This window comes from Struthio camelus, chromosome 16 (assembly GCF_040807025.1).
Source record: "Struthio camelus isolate bStrCam1 chromosome 16, bStrCam1.hap1, whole genome shotgun sequence".
NCBI lineage: Eukaryota > Metazoa > Chordata > Aves > Struthioniformes > Struthionidae > Struthio > Struthio camelus.
Genome location: NC_090957.1, coordinates 13,235,195 through 13,260,161, shown reverse-complemented (window position 1 = coordinate 13,260,161; position 24,967 = coordinate 13,235,195). Strand labels below are relative to the sequence as shown.

At 38.1% G+C, this 24,967-nt stretch overlaps 1 protein-coding gene across 2 annotated transcripts in view; it reads right to left on the bottom strand.

The window, feature by feature from the left end:
- ZZEF1 (zinc finger ZZ-type and EF-hand domain containing 1) overlaps positions 1-24,967 on the bottom strand; it is a 60,121-nt gene that overhangs the window by 11,086 nt on the left and 24,068 nt on the right. The window contains exons 22-47 of one of the 2 annotated variants that reach the window (XM_068909684.1): positions 24,663-24,829; positions 23,969-24,050; positions 23,122-23,323; positions 21,605-21,753; positions 21,073-21,313; positions 19,362-19,441; positions 17,980-18,073; positions 16,893-17,409; positions 16,051-16,215; positions 14,655-14,774; positions 13,619-13,780; positions 12,766-12,895; positions 12,398-12,536; positions 11,976-12,141; positions 11,133-11,395; positions 9,906-10,078; positions 9,136-9,289; positions 8,318-8,457; positions 7,460-7,737; positions 6,178-6,352; positions 5,509-5,641; positions 3,944-4,140; positions 3,135-3,254; positions 1,784-1,972; positions 1,327-1,427; positions 643-778 (exon numbers count right to left, since the gene is read on the bottom strand). In XM_068909684.1, the coding sequence (XP_068765785.1) occupies positions 643-778; positions 1,327-1,427; positions 1,784-1,972; positions 3,135-3,254; positions 3,944-4,140; positions 5,509-5,641; positions 6,178-6,352; positions 7,460-7,737; positions 8,318-8,457; positions 9,136-9,289; positions 9,906-10,078; positions 11,133-11,395; positions 11,976-12,141; positions 12,398-12,536; positions 12,766-12,895; positions 13,619-13,780; positions 14,655-14,774; positions 16,051-16,215; positions 16,893-17,409; positions 17,980-18,073; positions 19,362-19,441; positions 21,073-21,313; positions 21,605-21,753; positions 23,122-23,323; positions 23,969-24,050; positions 24,663-24,829 (4,473 nt within the window). The remainder of the gene's footprint in view (positions 1-642; positions 779-1,326; positions 1,428-1,783; positions 1,973-3,134; positions 3,255-3,943; positions 4,141-5,508; positions 5,642-6,177; positions 6,353-7,459; positions 7,738-8,317; positions 8,458-9,135; positions 9,290-9,905; positions 10,079-11,132; positions 11,396-11,975; positions 12,142-12,397; positions 12,537-12,765; positions 12,896-13,618; positions 13,781-14,654; positions 14,775-16,050; positions 16,216-16,892; positions 17,410-17,979; positions 18,074-19,361; positions 19,442-21,072; positions 21,314-21,604; positions 21,754-23,121; positions 23,324-23,968; positions 24,051-24,662; positions 24,830-24,967) is intronic. The other variant, XM_068909685.1, reaches the window with a different exon arrangement.

Below are 24,967 nucleotides of genomic sequence, written 5' to 3'. Positions count from 1 at the left end.
AAGTTCGGAGTATTTCCAAGGGTGGAGATTCAACAATCTCTGTAGGAGCTGTTGTAATATATGCATTTTTTTCCCTCATAACTACTTGTAAGTACTTCAGGAAGTCCTTGATCCAGTTTTGCGTGCAACTGAAACAACTGTGCTGGCGATACCCCACAGCCAAGAAGAAACACCCCAAATAAAGGCAAAAAGCTGTGCAGCCATGCCTTTTAATGCAAAACCTCAACCTCCGTTTCTCCTCTTTCACTCTAAGTATTGTGTCTACTTTGCAAGACAAATTCATTGCTTCCTTGTTCTCCTGAAGTTACTGTAACATAACTGTAGAATGGTAAAACAGTAGAACTTGCTGCATAAATTTATAGCAATTAGATAGAATCTCTCTTGTATATGCATCACGCATATACATGCGTGCAATCGTGTTCTCCTGATCTGAGAAGTTCTGTTATTTCCTTAAGGAAGAAATTACGAGGAAGAATACTCACTTCCTGTTGCACCTGCTCATTCATTTTCACATAAAATATTAGCAAGATTATTTCAGATGTTAAACAGCCTCAGATTTGAAGATACTAAACAAAACTGAAGTTAATCCAATGGCTAAGTTCATTATTCCCAAATTGCTTCTCTTTATGGAGACCTACGCACCAAACACGGTAAGATGATCATATCTGTATCTACTGCTTTTGAACTCTGCTCCTCCAACCTCAAACGCTTGCTGGGTTGCCATTTCTGAGCCAGTGTTCGGATCCTCTCATCTGTTGTAATTACATCTCCATCAAACCTTTAAAAAAAAAAAACAGAAACAAAAAAAAAAAAAACCCAAGAAAACTCCCCACACAAATGTGTTTTGAAATTAAGGCAAATTAAATTTGCATTGAAAGCCTTCCCACCTTGTTTTTTTTAGAAAGATTCATTAAACTACCTATTTTTGTCATACTATGTTAACTAGCCTCCCTCTTCTAACAAATTAGTTTTATACATTATAGAATTGCTCATGTCTGTAAGAACGTGATGGCTCCAAGATATGCTTTGATTACCAGAAGCCACGGGTAAGCTGTTCATTATTCCCCAGTTAGGATATTTTAGAAATACATTGGATTGTTGTTCTTTTGAATACAGTAACTCTCATACACGTGACATATTTGAAAAGATGGTGACTTGTTTCCGTAACTACAACTAAAACTTAGCACGACTTCATTTCCTTGCTTTTTCACACGTGAAAAAAAAAAATCATCTTTGGAACAATTTTTATTTGGCACCTATTAGATTTAAAGTTAAGACTTGCACCTAGTAACTTTGCTTTTCCGCTGGACTCAATCTTTCACATACCTCTTTTGAACTTCCAGGAAAAAAGAATCTGTTCTTTTCATTTGCAGCTCATACATAGCTCGAAGAATATGCAGAGGTGCATTAAGTGCATCATGTGTCATCTGAGCAGGAGGGAAAAAAAAAAGATGACATTACAAGAGGAGAGGAGAGATGAGTTTCTTTAAGGGCAACAACAGTTATTATTCTCCTGTTTATCATATGAGCATAGATTTAATGAATTTCATGGTCTCTGGATTAGTAAGAATAAAAGGTAATTTGGCAAAAAGCCTAATAATCATTTTGTAGTACTCATTACTGTTGTCCTGGTATGAAGTTTTATTTCTTTTAAATAACGATACACTGAAATTGTAGCCTCATATGCTGTAAGTTTAGAAGAAAATCCAAACATTTTATGCAACTAGTAAATTTACTAGTAAATTTACAGTAACTTCCAAGTAGGGAAAAAAAGGTTAAGTACCAAGAAGCATATTTTGGTGGCTTCATCCAAACCCTCCAGAGGATCAAGTTTGTTCTGCTCTAAATCAACGGGACCAACAACGGATTGCTCCACATCTTGGTCTTGTTCCCTTTCTTCCAGTTCAGTATCCTCACGTTCAACTAGGGAACTGATCTCTTTCTTTGAAGAATACAGCATTATTGACAAAATCTACGCAGAAAAAGGTAGCATATGGAAGAACAGCTGTAGATATTAGTTTATCTCCAATTAGCATTGTATAAGAACATTATAAACACATGCTATTCTGAAAAGAAACGGCACCTAAAAAAAAAGCTAAACAAAAAATATTTGCCATTCCACAAATGATTTACACCTTCCAGGCTACTACAAAGACAACTTAACTAACCGTGAGTGTAAAAGTTGGAGAAAATAATTCTTTAGGCTTCTCAGCACATCAAAGGCTCGAGTGTTCTTAAACAGGGACAGAATCTTGGTGACTGTCACCAATCAGCTAGTGGTATTTTTATGCACTCTTCTCCTTTGAAAATACACCTTTGGCTTCAGTATGGCCAGCAACACTACTCCTTATAGTAGGAGGACAATAATGTTGCATACTACTTTGGTCCTCCAATTTGTACCAGTCTCGCTTTCGAGGATTAACACAAGACAGCGCTACGGTGAGATGTTTTGCTGCTCGGGGCAGAACATCAATTTTTTATGATGTTGCCCAAAGGAGAGCCACCTTTCTGAGTCAGGGCTAGTTTCTTGGCTTTGATGCAGGAGGCAACAAGATCACTTTTGGCACTTCTCTCAAGAGGCATTGCAGGGTGTTTTTTTTTTTTTTTTTTTGTAAGCGCTCTCATCTTTGCTATAGTCCTAAGCATAGATGAATATAACTCTTGCCTATGATAAAAGATAACAATTGAACCCACTTTCATCTTCCAGCAACCAACAAACATTCAGAAAGAACGTACCCAATTGTACATTGGTCTCCCTATACTACGCTGTAGTAATAACTTGCACGTGCCAATAATTGTGTAACACAGCTAATATTTTTCAGATCAACTAGTAAGATTTTTAAAATGAAGAACAGAACTTTCCAGAACAACCTAAATAAAATTCATAAATAAACCAAGTAGGCAACTAATGCCTCATCTTGCAAATTCCTTTCAAGCACAAGCAAAATAAATAAAAAGCAACTCCTGCCTTAATGGACTATTATCTACACAATTACGATGGACAGAGAAAGGCAGTAAACGTACACTTTCATAAAGACTAATTAGAAATTTTTGAGATTTTCTTCACAAAATAAAAGTGCAATGCCTTAACCTTTCACATCAGTCTGTGAATAAAATACTGCTTATTCTCTTACCTCTAAGTCTCTGAGAAGCCAAGTCTTGCTGAAGCCAGTTCCTTTGCTGCATTTCTTCACCAGAAGCTTGAGTAAACCAGACTGAAGAAAGGCAGCTTGGATTTCTTTAAAACCATGAGTCTATCAAAGACACGCACACATGCAAAATAAATAAAAAAAGGAAAAATGCATCACAAAGCTTGCAATAGCCTTAATCACATGGCCGCAACTGAAATTCATGCCCAAATGTACTATAGTAATTGTTTTTCTTTTATTTCCCTAAATAAAAAGTGTTTGAAGAGATGATCTGTATTAAGAGAATGACAGAATGGTTGAGGTTAGAAGGGACCTCTGCAGATTATTTACTCCAACACCCCTGCTCAAACAGTGTCGACGTATCAATAACAACATGCACTGTAACAACTGGATGTTTGTTTTACTCCAGCAGTAAAAAAAACAAAACAAAACAAAAACAAAAAAAACCCCACACAACAGTCACTCTCTTCAAATACTTCAGGGGGAAAAAAAAGAAGAACAAATGAACTTAAATGCATTTAAGTATCATCCCTGTTAATTTTTTCAACTTTCATGAGGGATCAGCCCCTGCAGAGAAACACCGATCCAACTCTTTCAGACTCACTACTGCTGTTTAAAGCTTAGTAACATTTTCAGTCCCTACAGACAGGAGATCCAGGGAGCCACCTGTGACAGAAATGACCTTGTGTTAGTTCCCCAGTGCGCTTGGTCAATGCTCAAGCCCCTGTTGTGCCAGGCAGTATATAGATACACGCTAGAACTTCGTATTCTACACATCAGGGAAAAAATAATACCTTCAGTGTTCTGTAAAGTCCCTTCAGAGCGAGTGACAAGACCCAGGTTGCTTCCACTGCCTCAGTGTAGCTACTGTCCATGCTGGTTTGCAAAAGGTGACTGGATATAAGAACAAAGTGCTGGAGGTACTGTCTCAGCTGGGTCTGGGAATCACTGCTTTCTTGTCCACATTTCTGAATCAGCTGATAGTCTTTCACTGCAAGAGAGAAAAGACATGCTTCTCTAGGTCCATCTTAAAATGCTGAGAGATCATCTCTTACCAGTAAATATTATTAGGTTAAGACAAGAACACGATTAGCATGTGCAGTGCATTCTAATAACCAGAGACATATTAAAGACCACCACCTACCGGAGGACATGAATGTTTGCTGTGGCAAAATTATGGCTTTGTACTCAACTCATCTCTGCTTCATTAAATAGTTGAGAAAATATTTTATCTTTTGGGGCAAATTAAAAAAGTAACAACCAGATAACAACTTCTGGCAGCAGCTGTTTGGCTGTACATATTTGCACACAAACAGTTCAGCACACAAAGCAGAACATGTTATATTTTTAAACCAGATGAAGTACAGGAAAAATAATTTCCACTGGTACAATGACCCAGAAAGCAGCATCTGGTTATTTTTTCGGGGGGCAGGTTGGTTGTTTGTTTTTTAAACAGCCTTCAGACACCATAATAGCCAACACACTCTACCAACGTAGCCTAGAATGGACTATTCTAAGATAGGCAGACACTTTCCCTGGAGTATATATTATTTCATACTGTATAACTCTTTTTACATTCATGCCTTATAATTTTAGAGATATCCAAACTGTTTTGAAAAGTTCTTCCACACGGGAGGAAAGCAGAGAAGAATACTCCGGGCACTTTCTAAAACACATGATTAAAGAAGTTGGGCCTGTCCTCATGGCATGCTTTTCTACCAGACTAGGAAAGAGCAACAAACGCAGCACCGTTAAGCCATCGATCAGTTATGGGCATGCGTTTGTTTGGTTTTTGCCTTCATTTGTTAGTGGGTAGCACATCCTGCCTGCAGTGGAAACAGGCGCTTCAGAACAAGTAGAGTATTTTTGGAGCAACAGAAGGGACTACTCCAAACGTGTGCAGGCTCCGAATGCCATTCCTTTAAATGGCAGCATTTAACTACGCAGGGGTAGCAGGTGCCTTTTTCAAATTTTCAATTTTCTTTAGAACATTAACCACATGTTTATAACGGACAAGATACAAGCAGTAAGCAAACCTCAAAACAGAAACAACTGCTTAGTCAAAGGCCTATTTCTCAGACTCCTCAATTAATAAAGTGGTCAATGCTGTTTCCTAAATCCTCCTCTGAATAAAAATCAAATGTCGGTTTTAAAAATAAAAGAGGTCTCCATAATCTTTGCTGCAGAAGCTTCACAATTTAACTTACAGGCAGAAAATCAGATGACTTACTAATAAAGGAATGCAACCTCTGCAGACCTGTATCAAGCGGTCTATCTAAAACACTTGATTTTGGCTACCCATAAGAAACTGTAAGGAGATACTCTGCAATTCTCTGATAAAGTAAGAAAGTCACAGAACCTGTTTTTCTCTTTCGGGTTTTGATGTCTACAACAACTGCCCTGTTTTTCTCAGTGAAGTGCTTCAGGATGATCACATTATGAGGCTCATTAGCATTATCCATGTATACAGAACGAGTCCCCATGCACAGCACCTGAAATTGCACAAGAAGCTTCAGTTATGATTTGGAATATTTATTTAGAAATACAACATCACCTTTTGCATTGGTTACATTTTGGTTGTGCTTGGTATTGTATTTGTTAGCGGAACAATCTGCTCGCTGCCAGGGATTTGCTGGTCTTTAGAGACAGGCTGTTGATTTCTATAATGAAATACCCACTACAAATTTAATGCTAGGTAGGCAATAGATCAGAGTTACGACTACCAAGAATGACACCGGTTTGTTTCACTCGTATGCAAAACCCTTTTTGAAACTCAAAGGTACTAAGCTGGTTTTCTCATTACAGTTATAAGTAATACTCAAAGAAATGCAAAGCAAAACCAGCTGTATCATTCTTCACTGGATAAAAAGTAATTGTGCGCAAGTGGAAAGATGTGAACTCTGACATACACCGGGTTTTGAGGGTTTACAATGGAATCTCCCCAATTGATGAAGTCTGTAGTATTTAGAAATAGAAACCTAAAAACTTTAATCAATTTCTTTTCCTTTAACATCAACAGGCCACTTACCTCGGGAAACCCAACCAGCACCAATAAAGTGAAGATATTGGTGTGCTTTAGCTGGAAGGGTAGTTGCTTAATGCAATGGTCAGTGAAAGCAGCGATCACATTATGCCACTGCGCAGAAGAGTTCAAAGATCGAAGAATATCTGCCATGGAGCTTGCCCAGTCCAGACCTACACGACTGGAAAGCAAGAGCAGTCTGTATTAGGAGGGCTGACTACAGACTTTCCTGAAACTACTTTTCCTCAAGACATAGTACCACTATTACAGTACTTTTTAATCTGTTATAGCTATAGTTTTCATACTACTGTTATGCAACTGTTTTCTTCCAAATATCTGAAGCTTTGATGTCAGCTACACATAAAATCTATTCTGATTCTCATCATTAGAGCACAGATATCACTCCATCTTCTTATATAGTTCAGAGTCCCAAATCAAAGTTTGCCTGAACGTTGTCAACTTGAATTCCTACTTTTAGTTTAGAGCTTAGAATTTGTCTTTGCGCAACAGCAAGTAAGTCTTCTTCCCACATACATGACAACCTGCTCTCTTACTGTTGACTACATAGGTAATCTAGAGAGACTGGTCTCCTTGTTCTAAAATTAGTCCTTGAGAATCTCCTTTCCCTCAGCTCATCCTCTGCGTATTCCGTCTTAACAGTTTACATGCTTTTCTATTTGTTTATGGACCTACACCTTAGAACTTCACTACAACAAAAAAAATAATACTGTCATATTTAACAGGCATGATACTAATCTTAGAATGCTTCAGAGCTTTCTCAAGATCCTGAACCTGGAATATCCTCCCTGCTCCTCCTTGCAACTTGCGATGCAATTTTACTATACAAGGTCTCGATCTTTAATACTCTTCCATCAGATCCAGAACTCAGCATTGATGATAGTTGCCACATGACACACTCTCCTCTGTTCCCAAGTTACACAAGGAAAATGTAACTCAAAGGGAGAAAATTAACTTCATACAAAAACACAGGACCGTATTTTGTTTTTCCGTTAAAGTTCTAAAACATTAGGTCTTCCACCATAACACATATGTGTTATGTACATACGTGTGCAGGATATTCAGCCATTCTTCACCGGACAACCTTTATTTGGAAAGAAGCTTAAGAGATGCTGACTACAACAAGGGCTGAGGCTGCTAAGCCCTTCCCAGGATTAGGGTGCGAGTTTAACTGCCTTCCTGTTAAAAACTCCATGCGTGAGGCACACTTAAAAGAAAACTAGCATTAGTCCCATCAGGGAACAATTAATAGGTTTTAATTAAAAAGCACCTGTCCAAACACACAGCTCCCAGACTGAACAGAAGATGAGTTGTCTTCCACCCTTCTGGCACTGCAGACCCATCTCCCGCAGCAAACAAACTATGTTTGGCTGAAAGGACTTTAGCCACTGCAGCGTCCACTTCTGCAGGCATCAGTCTCAGGATTAACTGGCCCAGAAGTCCCAGTGTTAAATGGTAAGTTTCATTTAGGTGGCCAGCATTTGAGATTACAACCTGAAACATTAGTGGCAGTATTTGTTCCAGGTTAATCAAAGACATTGTGGAACCCTATGGAAAAAGAAAAAACCCAGTAAGGTACAAAAGAAAACAAAATTTTTAGTCTAAGTCATAGCACATACAAAAGTTTCTGCTCTAACGCTGTCTTTAAAATGGTTAAAAAAAGGAAATGAAAGACTAGGTTCCTGTACACTTCTGTAAGTGGGCAGAAGGCTGCAAATCATGCATCTTAATGCAGTTTTAGCTCCATTAGGATTATCCATATGAAACACTTTCCATACAATTGAAACAGGAAGCCATGATCAAAGCTGTATTCAGTAGTAAAACCTGACATATAACCCTAAGGTGACAGTTTAACTTTCCTGGTGTTGAACAGTTACAATGGACTGCTTCACAGATAAATCCGAAATTCCCTTCCCTCTACCCCCCACCCAGGAACGAAGCCCAATATAGCCTTACTGATATAAAATGGTTTAAAACGTTCTGATTCCAACATTAGCGTTTTGTGACATGTAAGCAAGAATCACCCTTCTCCCACATCATTTAATTTGCTATGGACATTATTCTTATTATTTGTGACACTGATCCAACTATATAGATTGAAAGTACATTGGAAGTACAAAGAACTAACCGATTTAAAAGGTGGTAGCATAGCTGCCAGCAATCCTAGTATCCTTTTCTGAGAGCATTCAGCAAAAACTTGTTCCTGGCTAGGTATTAAAACCTTCTCTGCTTGCTTCTGTGCTGAATCTTCTGAGAGGTAGTCACCTGCTTTTTAAATTGAACAAAAAAAATAATAAAAAAAAATAAAGTAAGAAAAAACCTCATACTTTAATGTTTATAGTTATTATCTAAGGTTACAATCTAAGGATAAAGCACATTTTTCAGTTTTATTAAAATGTTGGTAAGCCAATCTTTATACAAAAGATAGTAGGCAAAGAGGTACATCTACCCCATTTATCCAAAAACATATACAGAACAATAGCACGGACAGATTCATTTTACCATCACAGCACTAACAATACTAGCTTTTAATGGCATAAGACACTTAACCTCTGGTACCACTTAATCTCTGGTAAGAATACAAATTTAAAGGTTCTCTGTAAATTAATGGGACCATTAGAAAAAACATAATAAGAAGTGGCTTTGAAGTGTCTAGCACAAATTTATTAAGCAAGTATTGTGTTAGATCAGCAAGAATTATAATCTGTACACATGGGTGTATCTCACCTGCATTCTACTCTAGTTTCTAGAATTTTTTAAACAGATTGCAACATAGTAGTTATTCAAAGCAATACGGTTGGCAGGTTTTTATGAAACAGACAGTTCACTTGCATTAAAGATACTAACACACACACAAAAATGAGATAGGAATAAAAGAATTCTGCTGTTTTCTTTGTATAAGGGTGGATATTTCCACGATAAGAAAAATGGAGAATAATCTCTTACTCGATTGAGAAACGTTATCATCTGCAGACATGTCTAACTCTTGTCTTAAAACTGCTTTCTTTGCAAGGAGAGCATTAAGATTGCTTTCAGTTCCTTGTTTTTCTGCTTTATTTTCTGCAGAGGCCTGAATTTCATTGTGAGCATCTCCTTTCCCCTAAAAATAAAACAAAGGCAATAAAAAGATTAAAACCCAGTTTAATACCTACAAAAATAGCCATGGAAAGAAAAAGTAAGTGATTTGCATTTGGCAAAAAATGTTTTTCCTAGACTATCAAAACCCTTCACTGGTTAAGGGTTGATGTATGCAAGGCTTAAGTTTCTACAGCATGAAAATAATTTTTTTTTTTTTTGCTTGCATCTTCCATGTGCAAAACTCTTACATTTAAAAAACCAAAAACAACTCCCTCAAAAACAAACCAAGAACCGGGGGGGGGGGGGGGGGGGGGGGGGGGGAGGGTACAATGGACTGTAAACGACACTTTTTTTTTCATACCTAAACAGAACTAACTACTGGGGGCACCATAACCCGTTCAGAAAAAAAAATGTTCTTTGATTCACAAAAACGTTGGAAGGAGGGGGCAAAGTTGCCTGTAAGAACATAAGGTAATGCTTTAATCTTTGATCAGATGAATCTAGTTAAAACGAAATGAATCAACGACCCTTCCCTTGCCCCTCAACTTCAACTATTATTATTTCAATTACATGCTCCAGAGTAGGATGGTCAGCCTCCTGAAGATCACACAATGGCTCTGCAAATAATAGGTACTCACATTGCAATGCATAAAAGAGCCTGTGCTTGGCTTCTCATCTCTTCCCTTCACTGCTTTATCACCAATATGGCTTTTCGGAGCACCATCCGTGGGAGGACTGACTGAAACGGTATCATTCTCTGAGAAGGATTCACCTTCTGGTAGCATACAGAGGAGAGCTAAATTTTTCAGACCTGAAAGCAAAAAAGTTACAAAAGCTATTCAGAGTTTGAGTGGCAAGACAGGCAAAAAGCAGAAGTGAAACATATTGAAACAGAACTGCCAACTTCCCCTCAAACGCTTCTTTTTGATGGTGTTGAACTCGGTAAAATTCAAAAGATGGTCCCCACCATGTTCACTTGATTATGTAGTTCCATTAAATAATTTTGTCAAGAACAGGTGGTGACATTTCCTGCCTCACAAAGATGCCATCAGGGTAGAAGTCATAACTGATTTAAAAAAAACAATAAAGTAAAATAAAAAAATTCAGATACATTTCATAACTCACAGTGCTGGGAGGTAAGTTAAATATTTAACTTAATTTTTAATATTCTGACCACTTAAATATTTATACAATAAAACTGTATATTAAAAAAAAAACCACAGGCGAAACAATGGAGTATGCATAACTAATTTTTGGTGGCAGCAGTAGTGGTATTTTAGCAGCATTAAGACTGCTCAAAAAATGCCAGTACATTCATACCAAATTGAGTCCAGAATTTTTAATACATTCAACACAGGACTCTCTTCACCCTATTTTCTGTAAGTAGGTCTTAGTTCACAGAAATCCTCATTTCCAGACAAAAGGACATTTTCCTCAGCAACTCATTGCATACCACAAATTAGGTTAAAAAATTCTAGCGAATCAAGGCAAAACAAGAAACATTTTCCACCAAGTTATTCGCTTTCCTTCAAGTCCTTCAATTAACAAAAACACTTCAGTAACAGGATATGAAACCATATTGATCCCTTTACAACATCCAAGAGGGAAAAAACCAAGCAACCGAAGAGTTGCCAAGCTGTCTTCAATGTTTTTGTAAGCAGCAAATTAATTTTCTCAAGCACCCTGTTCTCCCAAAGCATGTTCCAATGACCCTGAAGGTACATTTGCTTTCTACATAAACAATTATTCTCAGTGAAGTACACAGTAATTTCCCCTTTCCTTTGGAAACTTCAAAGTGAGTAATCACAGACTTTTCTGAAAATCTGCTAGAAACTATTGTTTCAGAGAAGGAGGAGCTGAATCACCTTTTCCGTGCTGTGCTTTCATCAGGCAGTCTCCGATCAGCTGGATGCACTGATGTTGCAGAACTCTGGCATGACTGAGGACCTCAGAATCTAGTTTCTCTCCTTCTACTTCTTCCCCATTTGCCAGATCTGCACTGTAGAGAGTCAAAGCTGCAAACAACAGCCAGGAATAGTTGTGGACGTATGGCTGGATGAGCCTCTGCCGATCACTGATTCGAATGGTCACCATAGGGTACACTGTGATGCTGTGAGTGGGCAAGTGACTGCAAGAAGAAGATATTGACAGTTTTGAAAGACAGCTGCTTTCTTGATAAGAAATGTTTATTAATAATGCCAGATACCTTTATAGGAAACTATGAAAAACAAACTTCAAGCTGTAGACCTTCAAGTGGTGTAAACCGTCAGAGCCTCACTGACAGCAGTAGTGTTCATTTAAGAGAATCTGAACTGCCAAGAGAGCACCTGCTCTAGGAATACAGCTTGGGAAGATCTTCAGTGTCAAAAACACTCTGAAACCTCGGTTGTCTAACTGCAGCATTGCGTTCCCTTATTCTATCCTATCATTCAAGGTAGATAAATCTCCTCCTGCAGCTTTCACAGCCATAGCTAGGAAACACTTGCAACCAAGTAACTTCAGGACTTGGGGCAGGTTTCCAAGCTACACAAATTTTGGCTGAACCAGTCCTATATTTGCTGCTTCCTCTAAGGACACTAGGTATGTGTTCTGATGTCAGGCACAACCTTGCAAGAAGTGACATGAGAATGACTGACTGTACTCAGTTGCCAATTAATGCTTTTCTAGTAAATGAAGCAGGAGGAAAAAAAAAATCATAAATTTAGTACCTGTCAGAGTACTTCTTTGCAGAATAGCATCCATAGCAAAGGTCAAAGTCATCACACACGTTGCAGTTCATTCGCCGACCTATGATAACTCCTTGACAGTGATCACAGGCATACTCCATGTTAACCATTTCATGGTCATCCTCGTGACCTTCAGGCTTAACTCCGCCTGTAAAGAAATTTTTAAAATTCCACCAATAATCTTTCTTGCTAAAAGATTTTTCTTAATTATACAGTTAGATTAGAAAAAGACAAAAAGCCTAACATTTCCAAAATGTGCAAAAGTCCTTCCCTTCGTTTTATGTACCATTTAGGAAAGACTATTTTGCCTTCACATGTAGGCTTTTTTTGTTGGTGGTGGGTTTTGTTTTTTGGGGTTTTTGGGGTGTTTTGGGTTTTTGTTTTTCTTTTTTTAAAATTCTTACCAAGGAAACAAGTTTTACACAGATCCATGTCATTACACTGCAGACAGCGGTAGCGGTGCCATGGTGCAATTTCATCACAGCCATCGCAGGATATATCCACATTTAACAGGTCACAGTAACGAGCAACAAACATGTGCATCTAGAACAATAAATGGACACAGTTTATTCCTGACTTTCCAGACAGAAGGTAGAACACTTCCCCCATAACAAAAAGATGAGCATCTTTTCATTGTTTTAGACTTATGAAGGCCTACATGGAGCCAGGGATCCAACTCACGAAAAAATTAGTGGAAGCTAGATGCCTTTCTCTCCTTTATGCTTTTAAAAATCTCGCATTTACCCCTTCTGCAGATAAACAAGCAAATCACCTTTCTTTGCTTCTCTGGGTCAGCTTGAGCTATCTTTTCATACCAGGTCTCAAACATTACATCCTGACATTCATCCATCCACTCACAGTTTTGCTTGTAGTCTGCAATTTCATCTTCTTCACTCCACTGACTAAAAGAAAAGCAAGTTCAAAATGAAGTTTGAATGCAAGACGGTTTCCCACTAACGTAACCGGGAATGCTTTATTATTATTATTATTTAAACAAGGTGCTATAACATAAAAACAAGATCACAAGAATTCCAGTTCATTTGATTAATAAACGACTATATAGCCACCTCCTTGTTGCCTCTATGACAAGTTGTTAAACACATGAGCAGCATCATGCAAAACTAGAAAAATCCACGCGTACAAAACTGCGTTTGGTAATTTTGGCAGAGTAGATGAGAAATTTTGGAAGGTTATTTCCCTCTATCTTTGTTCACGTGTAAGAAGAACGAGCATGATGAAAATGCAACATGAATTTGTTAAATATATTTGATATTTAGCAAAATAAGAAACAGTACTATCTGCCTTGTACAATGCTAAACAAGCGAAGCACTCCAGCAATAACCAGTTTAAAGATCAAATTTTAATAGTTTTTGCACTAGTAACGCTACCAAAAAAAAAAAAAAATCAAATACTTAAGCTAAGCACTTGGATACTGGTCAAAGTTTTCCTGTACTTAACAGTACAAAGTTCAGAACTCATCCTTAATTAAATATATGCATACATAAATATATATATGTGTGTGTGTGTGTGTGTGTGTGTGTATATACACATACATACACATACATATACTACATACATACATCAATAGTTAGTACCATTTGAAAGCTACATTCTTCCTGACTCACCAGATCACGCTATCATGAATACTTATGTTTTCTTGTGATGTGGTCATAAGAAGATATGGTAACTGAATCTCAACAAAGAAGAAAAGATCGCTTGGTTCCCAACTCATATCCAAAAGATGAAGGAGAGCTGTCTGCACGCAAGATAAGGCAGGAAGCAATGATCTAAATAAAAAACAAGATGACAAAATATAACAGCTCTAACCTAAAGTTGGAATTGTATATTTGGGGGTGGGGAGGAGAACATTACTATAGACTGATTTCAAGGTTTTACTTTGCAGTAAATTAACTACATGGCGGAACTTCAGGTTTACTCGTACACAAACTAGCATGATTTAGCAAGAAGCATAGCCAACGCAGTTTGAAAGTTTGAACCAAAGACAGCACCTTTTAAAGATTTCGTAGAGAGAAAGCTTATGCTATAGCCCGAGTACAGCAAAGGAGTCTCTCTCTCCCTGCAGTAAACTGTTGTCTTGACATTCGCAGGAACTTTCTCTCTTTGAAAATTTGCCATGATCAGTTGAAACTGGCCAAAGGACTCAGAAGTTACTAGCAGACAGACAGACAGCATAGTCCCAGAAGTCTCATTTCTCTAGGACACCTGGCTGGAAATCCCAACAATTCTAACCAAAGCATTCTCAAAACATGAGCCTTTAAGGTTACAGCATGGTGGCAGAATTGTGATAGTAAGGTTTTGCTACACTTGCCAAAACATTTTACTAGAAGTTTACTATTTACAGTATTTCAGTATTAAGCTTCCAAAACATACTGTAGAACCATAACTACAAAACGCCATGTAGTCAAAGTTTTAACATTAATGATTTTATTGAGCTTTCCTGCATAGCAACAATAAAACGGTAACCTGGAGTTTTAGATCGCAAACGAGATCAAGATACCTTACTTAGTTCTGTAAACAATAACGAGCGTGGTTCTAGCTCTTAATCGAGACATCAAACAATAAATAACTAACGAGAGGGGAAGAGGTGACGAAGAACAGAGATAAAAATCTCACATGACTTAGGTAAGCAATGTACTGTACCTGTCATTAATGGTACTAAATCCCTTCACAGAATTTACCAGGAACAAAACAAGCTGATAGTAGGACTCTCGAATCTCCTTGTGTAGCTCCGCACCACAGCCTTCTAAGTTTCCAAAGTAGCTAGAAATTAAAGAGTCAGTTTAGCAGTCTGGAATTCATTGCTTCTTTTTAGGTAGCACGCTTCATGCAAATATTATGAACGGGCAGAGTTTTAAACACCTCCTGTAAGTGGAAAGGATGTCAATTTTGTTTAAAGTGAAGTCTGTCACTTAAAAGGAAAAAATAAGAATCCTATATCAGGAATCAGAAGCTAAGAAAGAAAACAGCAAAGAGAATATTGTCATAGCAGTAGCAAAAGAATATTCTGCCAGAGTAAAATGGTGCTCTACAAATTCTGATCAAGACCCTAAAGGAAGTAAGTATACTGCAAGGCAACTATAAAAAGCTTGGGACAGATGCAAAGACAGTGATCAGGCAGCACTGTCCAAACACACAACAGACATCAGACCTAAATTCCTATGAACCAGAAAATATAGCATTAGCTACCGCTATGAGGTAGTGCTTTCCAGGCACATATAAAATCTGACAAAATTTCAAAATTATTTTTCCTTACTTGGAATAGCAGTTGCACATCATGTAACATGATTTCCCTCCTCCCCTCTCCCCCATTTTTGTGTTAATGTCCTGTAACTGGTACACTGCTACTAGCAATACAGACTGACTGGCTTGCATGTCCATCCCATTCGCCTCTGGACACATCAACTAAAGAAATGCATGACTGCACTAAATAAAACCCATCTTGTACAGGTATCACATGCAAAATTGTCAACATTTATGAACAAGCCAATGCTTGACTAAAAATACATATCATGCACCACTCAGAAGCTAGTTCTGTTCCCTGATAGGTATTAGTTTATAGTGTAAGTTCTCAGAAGCGATAAAGATGCAATGCTACAGATCAAGAAGTAATTAAATGTTAAAACAGGAGTTAGATTACTATAGCTTTAATCGGTGAGAAAGAAAGCAATCAAGAATTAGACAAGAGCTTAAAGTGAAACAGTAACTGAAGACCCTCCAATCTTTTTGAGCTTGCTGTGACCCAGGCAGAACTGCTAAGGCTTTGCTTTGTATCTACACTGCTATTCAACTGCACACCTACTGGCATGAACAGCTGCACAACTAAGTCCCACTTGAAAGCAATCTTTTTTTTTTTTTTTTTATGTCACATGCAAGATATGCATAGTAGCTTAAATACTAATCTTCACTTCATGCTTTTATTCTATATACGGATAAAAATCAATTACTTTTTACTATTTTAAGTTTACGTGATTGGGACAACGCAAGGGCCCTGGCATATGATATCATGCGGCTGAGACTTGCCTAGACAGTTACTTACTTTGTAAAATCTTTCTGGCAGGCCAGAAGTTCTAAGAGAAAAAGCACACAGGGTGGATGAAAACAGTGTGGTTGCCCAAGCGAGTCTAGGCACCGGCGGATTGTCTTGAGCACTTCCACGATACTCTGTCCTTGGGACTTTCTCAAAGCAAGGACCTTTAAAACACTAAGAAAAGCAAAATCCATCTATGAGGGCATCAAAACATTATGCTTAAAATAATTCAAACTACAAATCAAGAAGTGCTTGACTAGCTAAATAACTGATTGATATCTACATCTTCAAATTTATTTCAGTAGTCTTATATTACAGTAGTGATTTATTACAAAGATTTTTTTTTAAAACAACAGCTGCAGCAAGTGATAAAGCCCAAATTATATTCCAGGCCTTCCCGTACCCGTCCAAGTTTTACAGATTAAAAAAAGACACGTGAGAATTGGAAGTACCTCCTTCAGTTTACGTTCTCAGAATGCCATGTAATTTAATGATAGAGATGTAACTATTCTAGCTTTGTTATCAAGGATTTCTACTACTGATAGACCATGCCTTACCTGTTTGCAGATAGGAAGCAAAACACTACTGTAAACTGATTTCAGGAAGCAAGACAAGAAACAGCCAAGTCATTGTTTTTCACATGCTGAAGTTTCAGCCAATCTAAGTGAGTCAAATGAAACAATTCTCCACAAACTTGAACATGGCTGTGAACTACAGAGGTTTGATACTTAAATCTGACACCTACTTGGGTACAAACTGTTTTTCAATGCCATCTTGCAGCTAAAATATGTTTTATTCCAACTGAACACAAGTTTCTCTATTTTATAATAGACATTTTCAAATTTGCTTACCTTTCATACGTAAGTGATTGATCCTTAATGAAGTCTAAGATGCTTTTCAATATAGGATATTTCTCTTTCACAGTAGGCACAGCTTTTGGCTCTTCCATTGATCTAAAAGACAGCAGTCTTAGTCTTCCACGGCTGAACTGAGATTTTCGTGTAGGAGTGGAAGGAGGTGATGATACATCTTCTTGCTGCGACACTATGTTTTCAACAGGCTTACAATGAAATGCAGATGTTTCTTCTGCTTGGAGGGGGTCTGGAACTCGTTTAATCTTTGTATCAGATTCTGTCATTTGGTGCCCCTCCTTTGAAACAGGATGAGCCACTCCATTGGAAGACAATGAGCCTGCTGCCTGGAAGTCCGTTTCCACAATGGAACCTGTCCTTTGGCACTTATTGCTGACATACTGCTGGATATCATCCATTTCTTGGGCTTCCAAGCTGTCTGAGGCAAACCCTTTCGTCTTTGCTCTTACAGGCAAAAAATCCAGCAACAAAAGACTCTTCTGCATACAAAGTTTTGCTGCAGAATAAAAATTTTTCGAAAGAGTTAGAACCGTGACAGCAGAACACCCAACTAGCCACCTCCTGCTTAGGAAGAAACTAATTTATCTTTTTCTGAGCAAAGAGAGCTAGTAAATACTTTTTTTTTTCTCCACACTATAACGATAATGATGCTACCAGTTATTTAATTCTCAATCTCCAAATGCTAAAGCTGAATAAACACTTTGAACCGTATAAAGCATACAACACATGTCAATGAGAACACATTTTATTCCAATAACAATCCACTATTCTAGCAGTTAATTGCCATAACTCGCATCTGTAAGGATAGGTGAACATAAGTTAGGAACCAGGTGACTCAAGTGATAGGTCACGCCCAGTGGGATTTCTTCACATATTGTTTTCCACAAAGAATAGCAAGACACAATCCCAGATAGTTCATGTTATATACCCTAATTTCTCTTTTAAAGATTTAAAAAAAAAAAATTGCTAACTTACTTTTTACAGCCAAAGTAACGACCAAGATTTACAAGGTGATGCTTTACTAAATCACCTGAAACACTTCTGCATTTGGAAAGAAAACACTTACCAAGAGCTTCTGGGTTCACCTCACTTGCTTCTATGTTCTGCTTCTCCTCGGTATCATTTCCCCTACCCATCAGGGATTTCTGCTTCATTTCTAACTGTAGATAGGATGTTAAAATAGTTAAAATATGATTTTCCCTGTACATCCATACAGCAAGGCAATATGAAGGCAGCATCACATTAAAGGAACTTAATCTCAGGAACAGATGACTACATTCACCATTCCCTAGCACAGAATAAAACACCCAGTAGTGTAAAAGAGCAGTACCTAAATGCTGTTAGAGCAGACCACATAGTCTTGTACTGAAATGCTTGAGGTTTGTAGGCTGAGCCCCTTCCCTGTCATGCAACAGGACGTGCATCAGCCCTATTTAAAAAAAAAAAAAAACAAAAAAAAAGGGGGGGGGGGAGGCTTCCCCTCTACCTCCCTGCCAAATGGAAAAGATGCACATCTAGTCATGGGGTAAGATTCTACAAAAGCATCACAGCATCTAACTGGAAAGTCTGGCCAGGTATTATCACTGCTGGAGACGCACCTATTGTGTAACCAGGATGCCAACCTCACCTGTCGTGCAACAGGTACAACTCAGTTACTCATCATAATATGCATGTGTACTCGCTGTATCTCCAGGCACATATTCATGCTGCAGGGAACCCTTGCAGGCAAGAGGAGGGAGGAGGTCACAAGGTACTAGAACAACGATTTTAGCCTGCCCATATCTGCAGCGCTCAAGAGCAGCGGAAAGAGGGCCACAGAGGGACTCAGTTGTTCTAGAAGGGCCACAGAGTTGTCAACGCTTGTGTAGAACCTCCTGCAAACTAGTGAAGTGTAAATGAAGTTTGGCTCTCCTCAGCTGCAGGTAATGGCACAGACACCTCTCACCAGCTTGTGAGCTGATGACACCAACGCTTGACACAAGCCTTATGTTTCCAGGAAAATTATGCGTAAAGAACACATTCTGAACTGCTGCCAGTTACTTGCTTGTCGAAAAAGCAATTATTGCCTTTTCTGTTAGCACTGCTGAACCGAGAATGATGTTTAAGACATATTTCTTCCTACGTGGAGCCTCAAAAGAACTCCAACTGCTGGACAAGAATCTCCCTACTTTGCAATATACATTCGTGCAGAAAAATAGCGCAAGTTTGATTTTAAGTCAAATTATGTCCTAAATACTCATAATCACACATATCGGGTGGTAGAAGCGGAGGATAGTGTAAGAATTAAAATAAACATTTAAGTTCAAAGTTTGGAAGTGAATATACCTTTTTCCTAAATGAAAATACTTGATCTAGAATCACTGAAGGAAAACAAGTTTCCCCATTGCTCCTTAATATTGCATCGTAAAATATTAAGACATTAATAGATGTCCTCCTGAGCGATCTTACCATCCATATTCTAATTGAATCAGCCAGGGAATATACTTGTGCAAACTCATCATTCAAAGGCACCTTGCCTCCACTGTAGACTGAAAACAAGAGAAAGAAGAGACCTGTTTATTTACTGCTCCATTTTAACATAACTTGATTACTTAACTAAAATTATGCTAGAGTCTTTCTTTCATCTCTTATTCAATACTTGGAATTATGCCTGTAAGAAAAATAGGGAATAAAAACTGCCAAGTTCTGTATGTCTTAAATACATTAACTGTGCCTTGACAGAGCTATTTGCAAAGTTAAATTATGCATATCTTTCTCATCTCTTCCCAAAATTGATGCCTGCAGTCAAGGAAAAGAAAAACCTCCCCCACACATCCAAATATTACTAATGCAAATTGTTACCAGAACAAATCAATAAATGCTTAGTATTAACTTAAAGCTGTATTAAGTTATAGCGTAAAACAAAAGGAAAAAAAATCTCGATGAGCTTCTGAAATTGACTTCCAAAAACCAAATCACAAAATGCTAAAGACATGACAAAACAGTTTCTATCAAAACTAGCCTGAAAACGAATATCAAGAAAAAGATGCTTCTGTTCAGGGTCTTCCCTCCTTGTATTTTTTTTGCTTTACAGCACTACTTGCACATGTTTAAGATGGCACAGGTCAATAAGGGTCCTGAAATTACAGTCTGCCTGAGGAAGACCAAGATAGATGAAGCTATTACCATAATAGTAGGATAGATATCTTACCCAGTCATTAATATATTCCTGAGCTACAGCAGTTTTCAATCTTACTTAGCAGATTATATCAACAGTCAGACAGAGAAAAATGACTAAAGGCAACAAGCAATAACCACCTTAGTCATCGAGTCCGTCTTTATGTCAGTCATTTTTACCTAGAACTTTATAGCTCAAAATGTAAGACGTTTAGCTTCAAAATAGTGATGTAAATTGAAGGCTCCTAACTCTTCCTACAATGAAACTGTTTAAAACCAACTATACTTTATTATTCAATACTTTGAACATATTGATAAGCTTAATGGAAGGCTGGTGCAAATTAAGAGAAAGTTGTTCATTTTACTTACTGAAAAGATATTGTAATTGTAATACAAAGAACATTATACAAGGTAAAAGCAGAACACTACTTTTATTTAAAAAAAAAAGAAAAAATATTGAGATATATATATATATATATATCAATCTTTTGAGGATGCCAAGATCAGTTTCCAAAGCATAACATTTTTGGAGGTAATTCAGACCTCCTCCCCAAGAAGGGGAGGACACAAGTTGGTGCTGACTTTTTAGGGAACCATCTAATGAGAGCGGAAAATAATTTAAGAACAGCTAGTTATCAGGAGCCACATTCTTCTGAATTAAAATCCCAGAACAAGTCACCAGTTCTCTGGCTCATCCTTAGAATAAGGCTTGGCCAATAGATTGTGTTGATTGTTAACGTTTGGAAAGAGCTCTGAAGATAAAAGCATGTAATAATAAATTTAAACGTAAATTATTTCCATCACACTCCAGTAATAAGGCCTACTCAGTCTGTCTAAGACACGACAGTCATTTACTAATATGTTCTTTATACAAGACAAAATATCTTTTTAAAAATCCTTACACTAAACTGACTTTTCAAGGTTTGTAACTCAACTATAACTCAACAGCCTCTTACAATTTTTAAGTCTTCATTATTAAGATAGCCACTAATATTAGAGTTACCATATTTTTGAAGCTTCTCATATAAATCTGGAGTGAGATACACCAAAGCAGCAAACGTTGAGTTCACAGCTTGATCAACAGCAGAACCAGCAACTATATCTGTCTTTGGGGTCTGTTTTTTACATGCCTGTATAAGTCCTTTGAAAAGTTCAGATTTTTGCCCACAGAAATCCTGGGCAGGATCTGATTTTGCGAAGTCAATGAGAAAGTTACGGCAGTCATCTGGGTGAGAGTTCCTAGTCTGGAAAGAACGTTAGAACACATTTACTTTAATATTAAACTGAACAACTGTTGCAGCTTGTTTCTACAATTAAACCAACTTTCAATACATCTTCTGCAGTTAAAACGGGAACTAATAAAAGGGCAAAGAATAACAGTGGCTCACTTCCTCGATACTTGAATTAAACAGCGCAAAAGATGGCAACTGCAGTACAACAGCATATCTTTTATTAGTTTATCAACTGAGTCTGAATGAAACTGTGTTACACATAGCGATTTCATGCCAATGAAACAAAAACAGTGGCCTAAATACCTCTTTTTTATCTTGGTACAGTCTACTGATTTGACTTGCTCCCACGATTGCCTCAGGACACATCTGATGCCTGAAGACTGGTTTCCACAAAGGAGAATTAAGAACTGATGTTACTTTCAAGGGAGGCAAATCTGTTTCACTACCTAGTTCTGCAAGAAATTGAGAAAAGACATTTCAATGACAGAATATTTTTGTTCATTTTTTGAAGCAATGAAAATAAGAGAGCACGTTAAAAATCCAGTGCAAAAAGAAGTAAAGCAAATAAGACTGAGGAAAACAATTTAACACCACCCTCTGTTTCTTTAATGTTGCACAGACAATAGATGTATCCTTCCTTTAATGATGGCATCAATATCTTACGTTACAGTGACAACATGTTACATTACAGAAGGACCTTCACCTAAGTATTTCTGCTGTACTCATAACCACAAAAGTTCACAAAATAATTTACAAGACAGTTACAAGTTTTTCTTCTCCTACTAAAGATCTAATAATTTGCCACAAGTAAGGATGAACATATTATCGTAAAGCATTTTACTGCTTTGTTAAGAACTCTTCAGCCAGTTCCCTAAATTCACACATAAGCAGCTGCATGACTTTCCAAGGTGAGAAGTGACTATCTGATCCCACCAAGAACTCTTTAACCACGTTTAATTTCTCCAAAGTGCTGAATAAACGTAGATTTAGGAAACTGCTGGAAAGTGTTTCCGTTTTCAAATCCTAAAGGATAGGCATCTATCTATACACTTTTTATGGCACCCATCTCACTAACATTTTGCATTTTACCTGTCATCAGTGGCCCAAATCCTAAGCATGCTTCACTTCTGGAATTAGCCAAACTAAATTTGTGAATTCACTAGACAGGGCTAAGGTTTATAATGTGCCTAAGGGTTTGGCATGATAAGCTTTGCGGCAGAAGGAACATCTCTCCACACATACTGAAAGTGATTACCATGTCACAGGAGTCACTAGAGTACAAATACATAACAGACTGGCCAGGTCAGCAGAACTGGACAAACATAAATCAACACCAAATGCTCACACAAAATATTTTAAATCACTACATTTTGCATCTTAAGCTTGGTATTTTTTCCCCCCCGAGTTTGCTGGCTACAGGTTCACACCACCAGTATATGGTAGATCATAGCAGAGAGAACAATTTTAAAAGAAAAAAAGAGGAGGAGGAGATTGGGTAGATTCATCTATTACTCCATAAATGTAATTCAGCTTAACATGATTGCTTCCAAATGTCTGTCTCTTCCTAGTATCAGCTTCTCAATAGTAGAAAAGTCACAGTGATCCCTGTGACATTCCCACAGGGTAGTCTAACAGAACAGCAGTCTGGCTTGCGGCACAGAGGCCACAAACAATGGGTATAGCCCAGAGACCGAAATTTATTTATTAACTAGCAATCTAGCAAGTCTTCCATCTTCAGACCAGAGAGGCATACAAAAGGTTCTTCTTGTACCTCATGTTTACATGGCTCCACAACCGCTGGAGCAATTAAGCGCACTCACCTCGCAGAGATTTCAGTGCCATACTCCGGGAAGCCAAGCGCCCCATCAACCGGGATACGAGAAGCTGTAAATCCAAGCCCCAAGAAACGGCAACATCTGGCAGGCCATAAGCAGTGACGGAAAACTTGTAGCCCCACTCATTATTACTGCTGTCAGAGTGAAAGAGAAACTGCAGCCGTGGGCCAGCCTTAAAGGTCACTTTCTACAGAGCAACAAAACAGTCATTTTGCCAAATGTACATGACAAGAAGACGTTTCAGGGTAACGAATTTCCTTCAGCAACTGTGGTTTTTCAATATTGTTTTCTCCACAATGGGCCTAATTTCCCCACCATGTGAACGAGACACCCATAGTTACAAGCAGCTCAGATTTCTATTCAAAAGCTTAATGAGAAATTTTATAGACCATTGAAGCCTTTGAAGATGGAGCCATAAAACAATAGGTAACTTCCCACGTGAGCAAGTGTCATTGAAAAACTGGAGTGGTCACAGGAAGCACTAAACTTGCTGTCTCGAAGATGTAAAAAACTGTGGGGACAGAGGGTCAGAGAAGTTTCACCCATGTCCTTGCCAGCAGTTAAACGTGATTACTGCTTTTCTTTTTGGCTGACTGTTCCTTTGATAACAGGAACAGAGAGGGATTCTTTAGTCATTCATTCCTTTTACTTGCATCACTGCAGGACTGCAGACTTTTTTCTCCGCTCCTCCCCGCTCCCAACTTCAGAAGAGTTTAAAGACACGCATGCAAGGAACAAGGCATTTTCAGACAACAAATTTTCCACAAGAGTCATAAGCATTTCCTAATATTAGACGTAACATCACTTGGTTAAGAATTTTAAAGGTGCTCACCTTAGGCCACTTCTCAGTGCCAACCTTTGTATCGTAACGAGTTTTTGCACCTCTGGCATCTGTAAACTCCAGGTAATCATACCTGTGAAAATTGCAATTCGTTACTTCCAAATTTATTTCTTAAATGCTGGGGAAAAACGTCTGGTTTTGGATTTCCACAAGTGCTGCGCTTCAGACTCCGAGCACCCCACTGCATCAGAAGCACATCTACGTTGTTTCACGTCACTGCTACGGAATTTATTTCATACTTCAATGCAATAGGCCCGGCAAGTATTTTCCTGCAGAATTTCTCCAAGCCTTTAGAATTGGTAACGGGTGCTACATTTAACATCCAGTATATGACTTAAGGAAACAGTAGCCTGATACGTTACCAAGAGAGACCAAACCAGTAGTTTTGCCTAAAGAGGGCAAAATAAATAGGACAAGCGTAACTGTGGTAGTCACAACAGCATTACAAAACAAATCAAGGGCCAAGAGAGCAAAATTCACACAAAGAGTATGTCTGCGCATTTGTCAAGAGAGGTGGCCTTCAGCACGAGACATGCAAGAAAACTATTCAAAATAACACAAGCAGGATAATGAAGAAAAAGAAATGGTACTCTGGGAGAGAGGGAAGCAATCCTTACACAGTGGAACATAACTTGCCACTCTGCCAACAGATACTAGAATCAAACATGGCAAAAGGTTAAATTACCTCCTTTCAGTTTCACATTTTTCATCAAATTCCACCTCAAAGTAAGTTGCCCCGTGACAAAGGAAGACTGAGACCTCATGGCAATTGTTCTCATAGTTGTGAGGAGATTCCATTGTCCATGTTCGCAGCACTACAGGTTGTTCTTGCTGCCAGCTTTCCATTTCCATCTGTATAATGAAAATTCACTCCTCAGATACAAATGTAAAGCATTCAGAGAAGACTACCGCACTACATTTCTATGTCTATACACAGGTGAACTACACAAGTTGTCAGATGTACATACAGGGTGGCACTTAAGAGGTTAC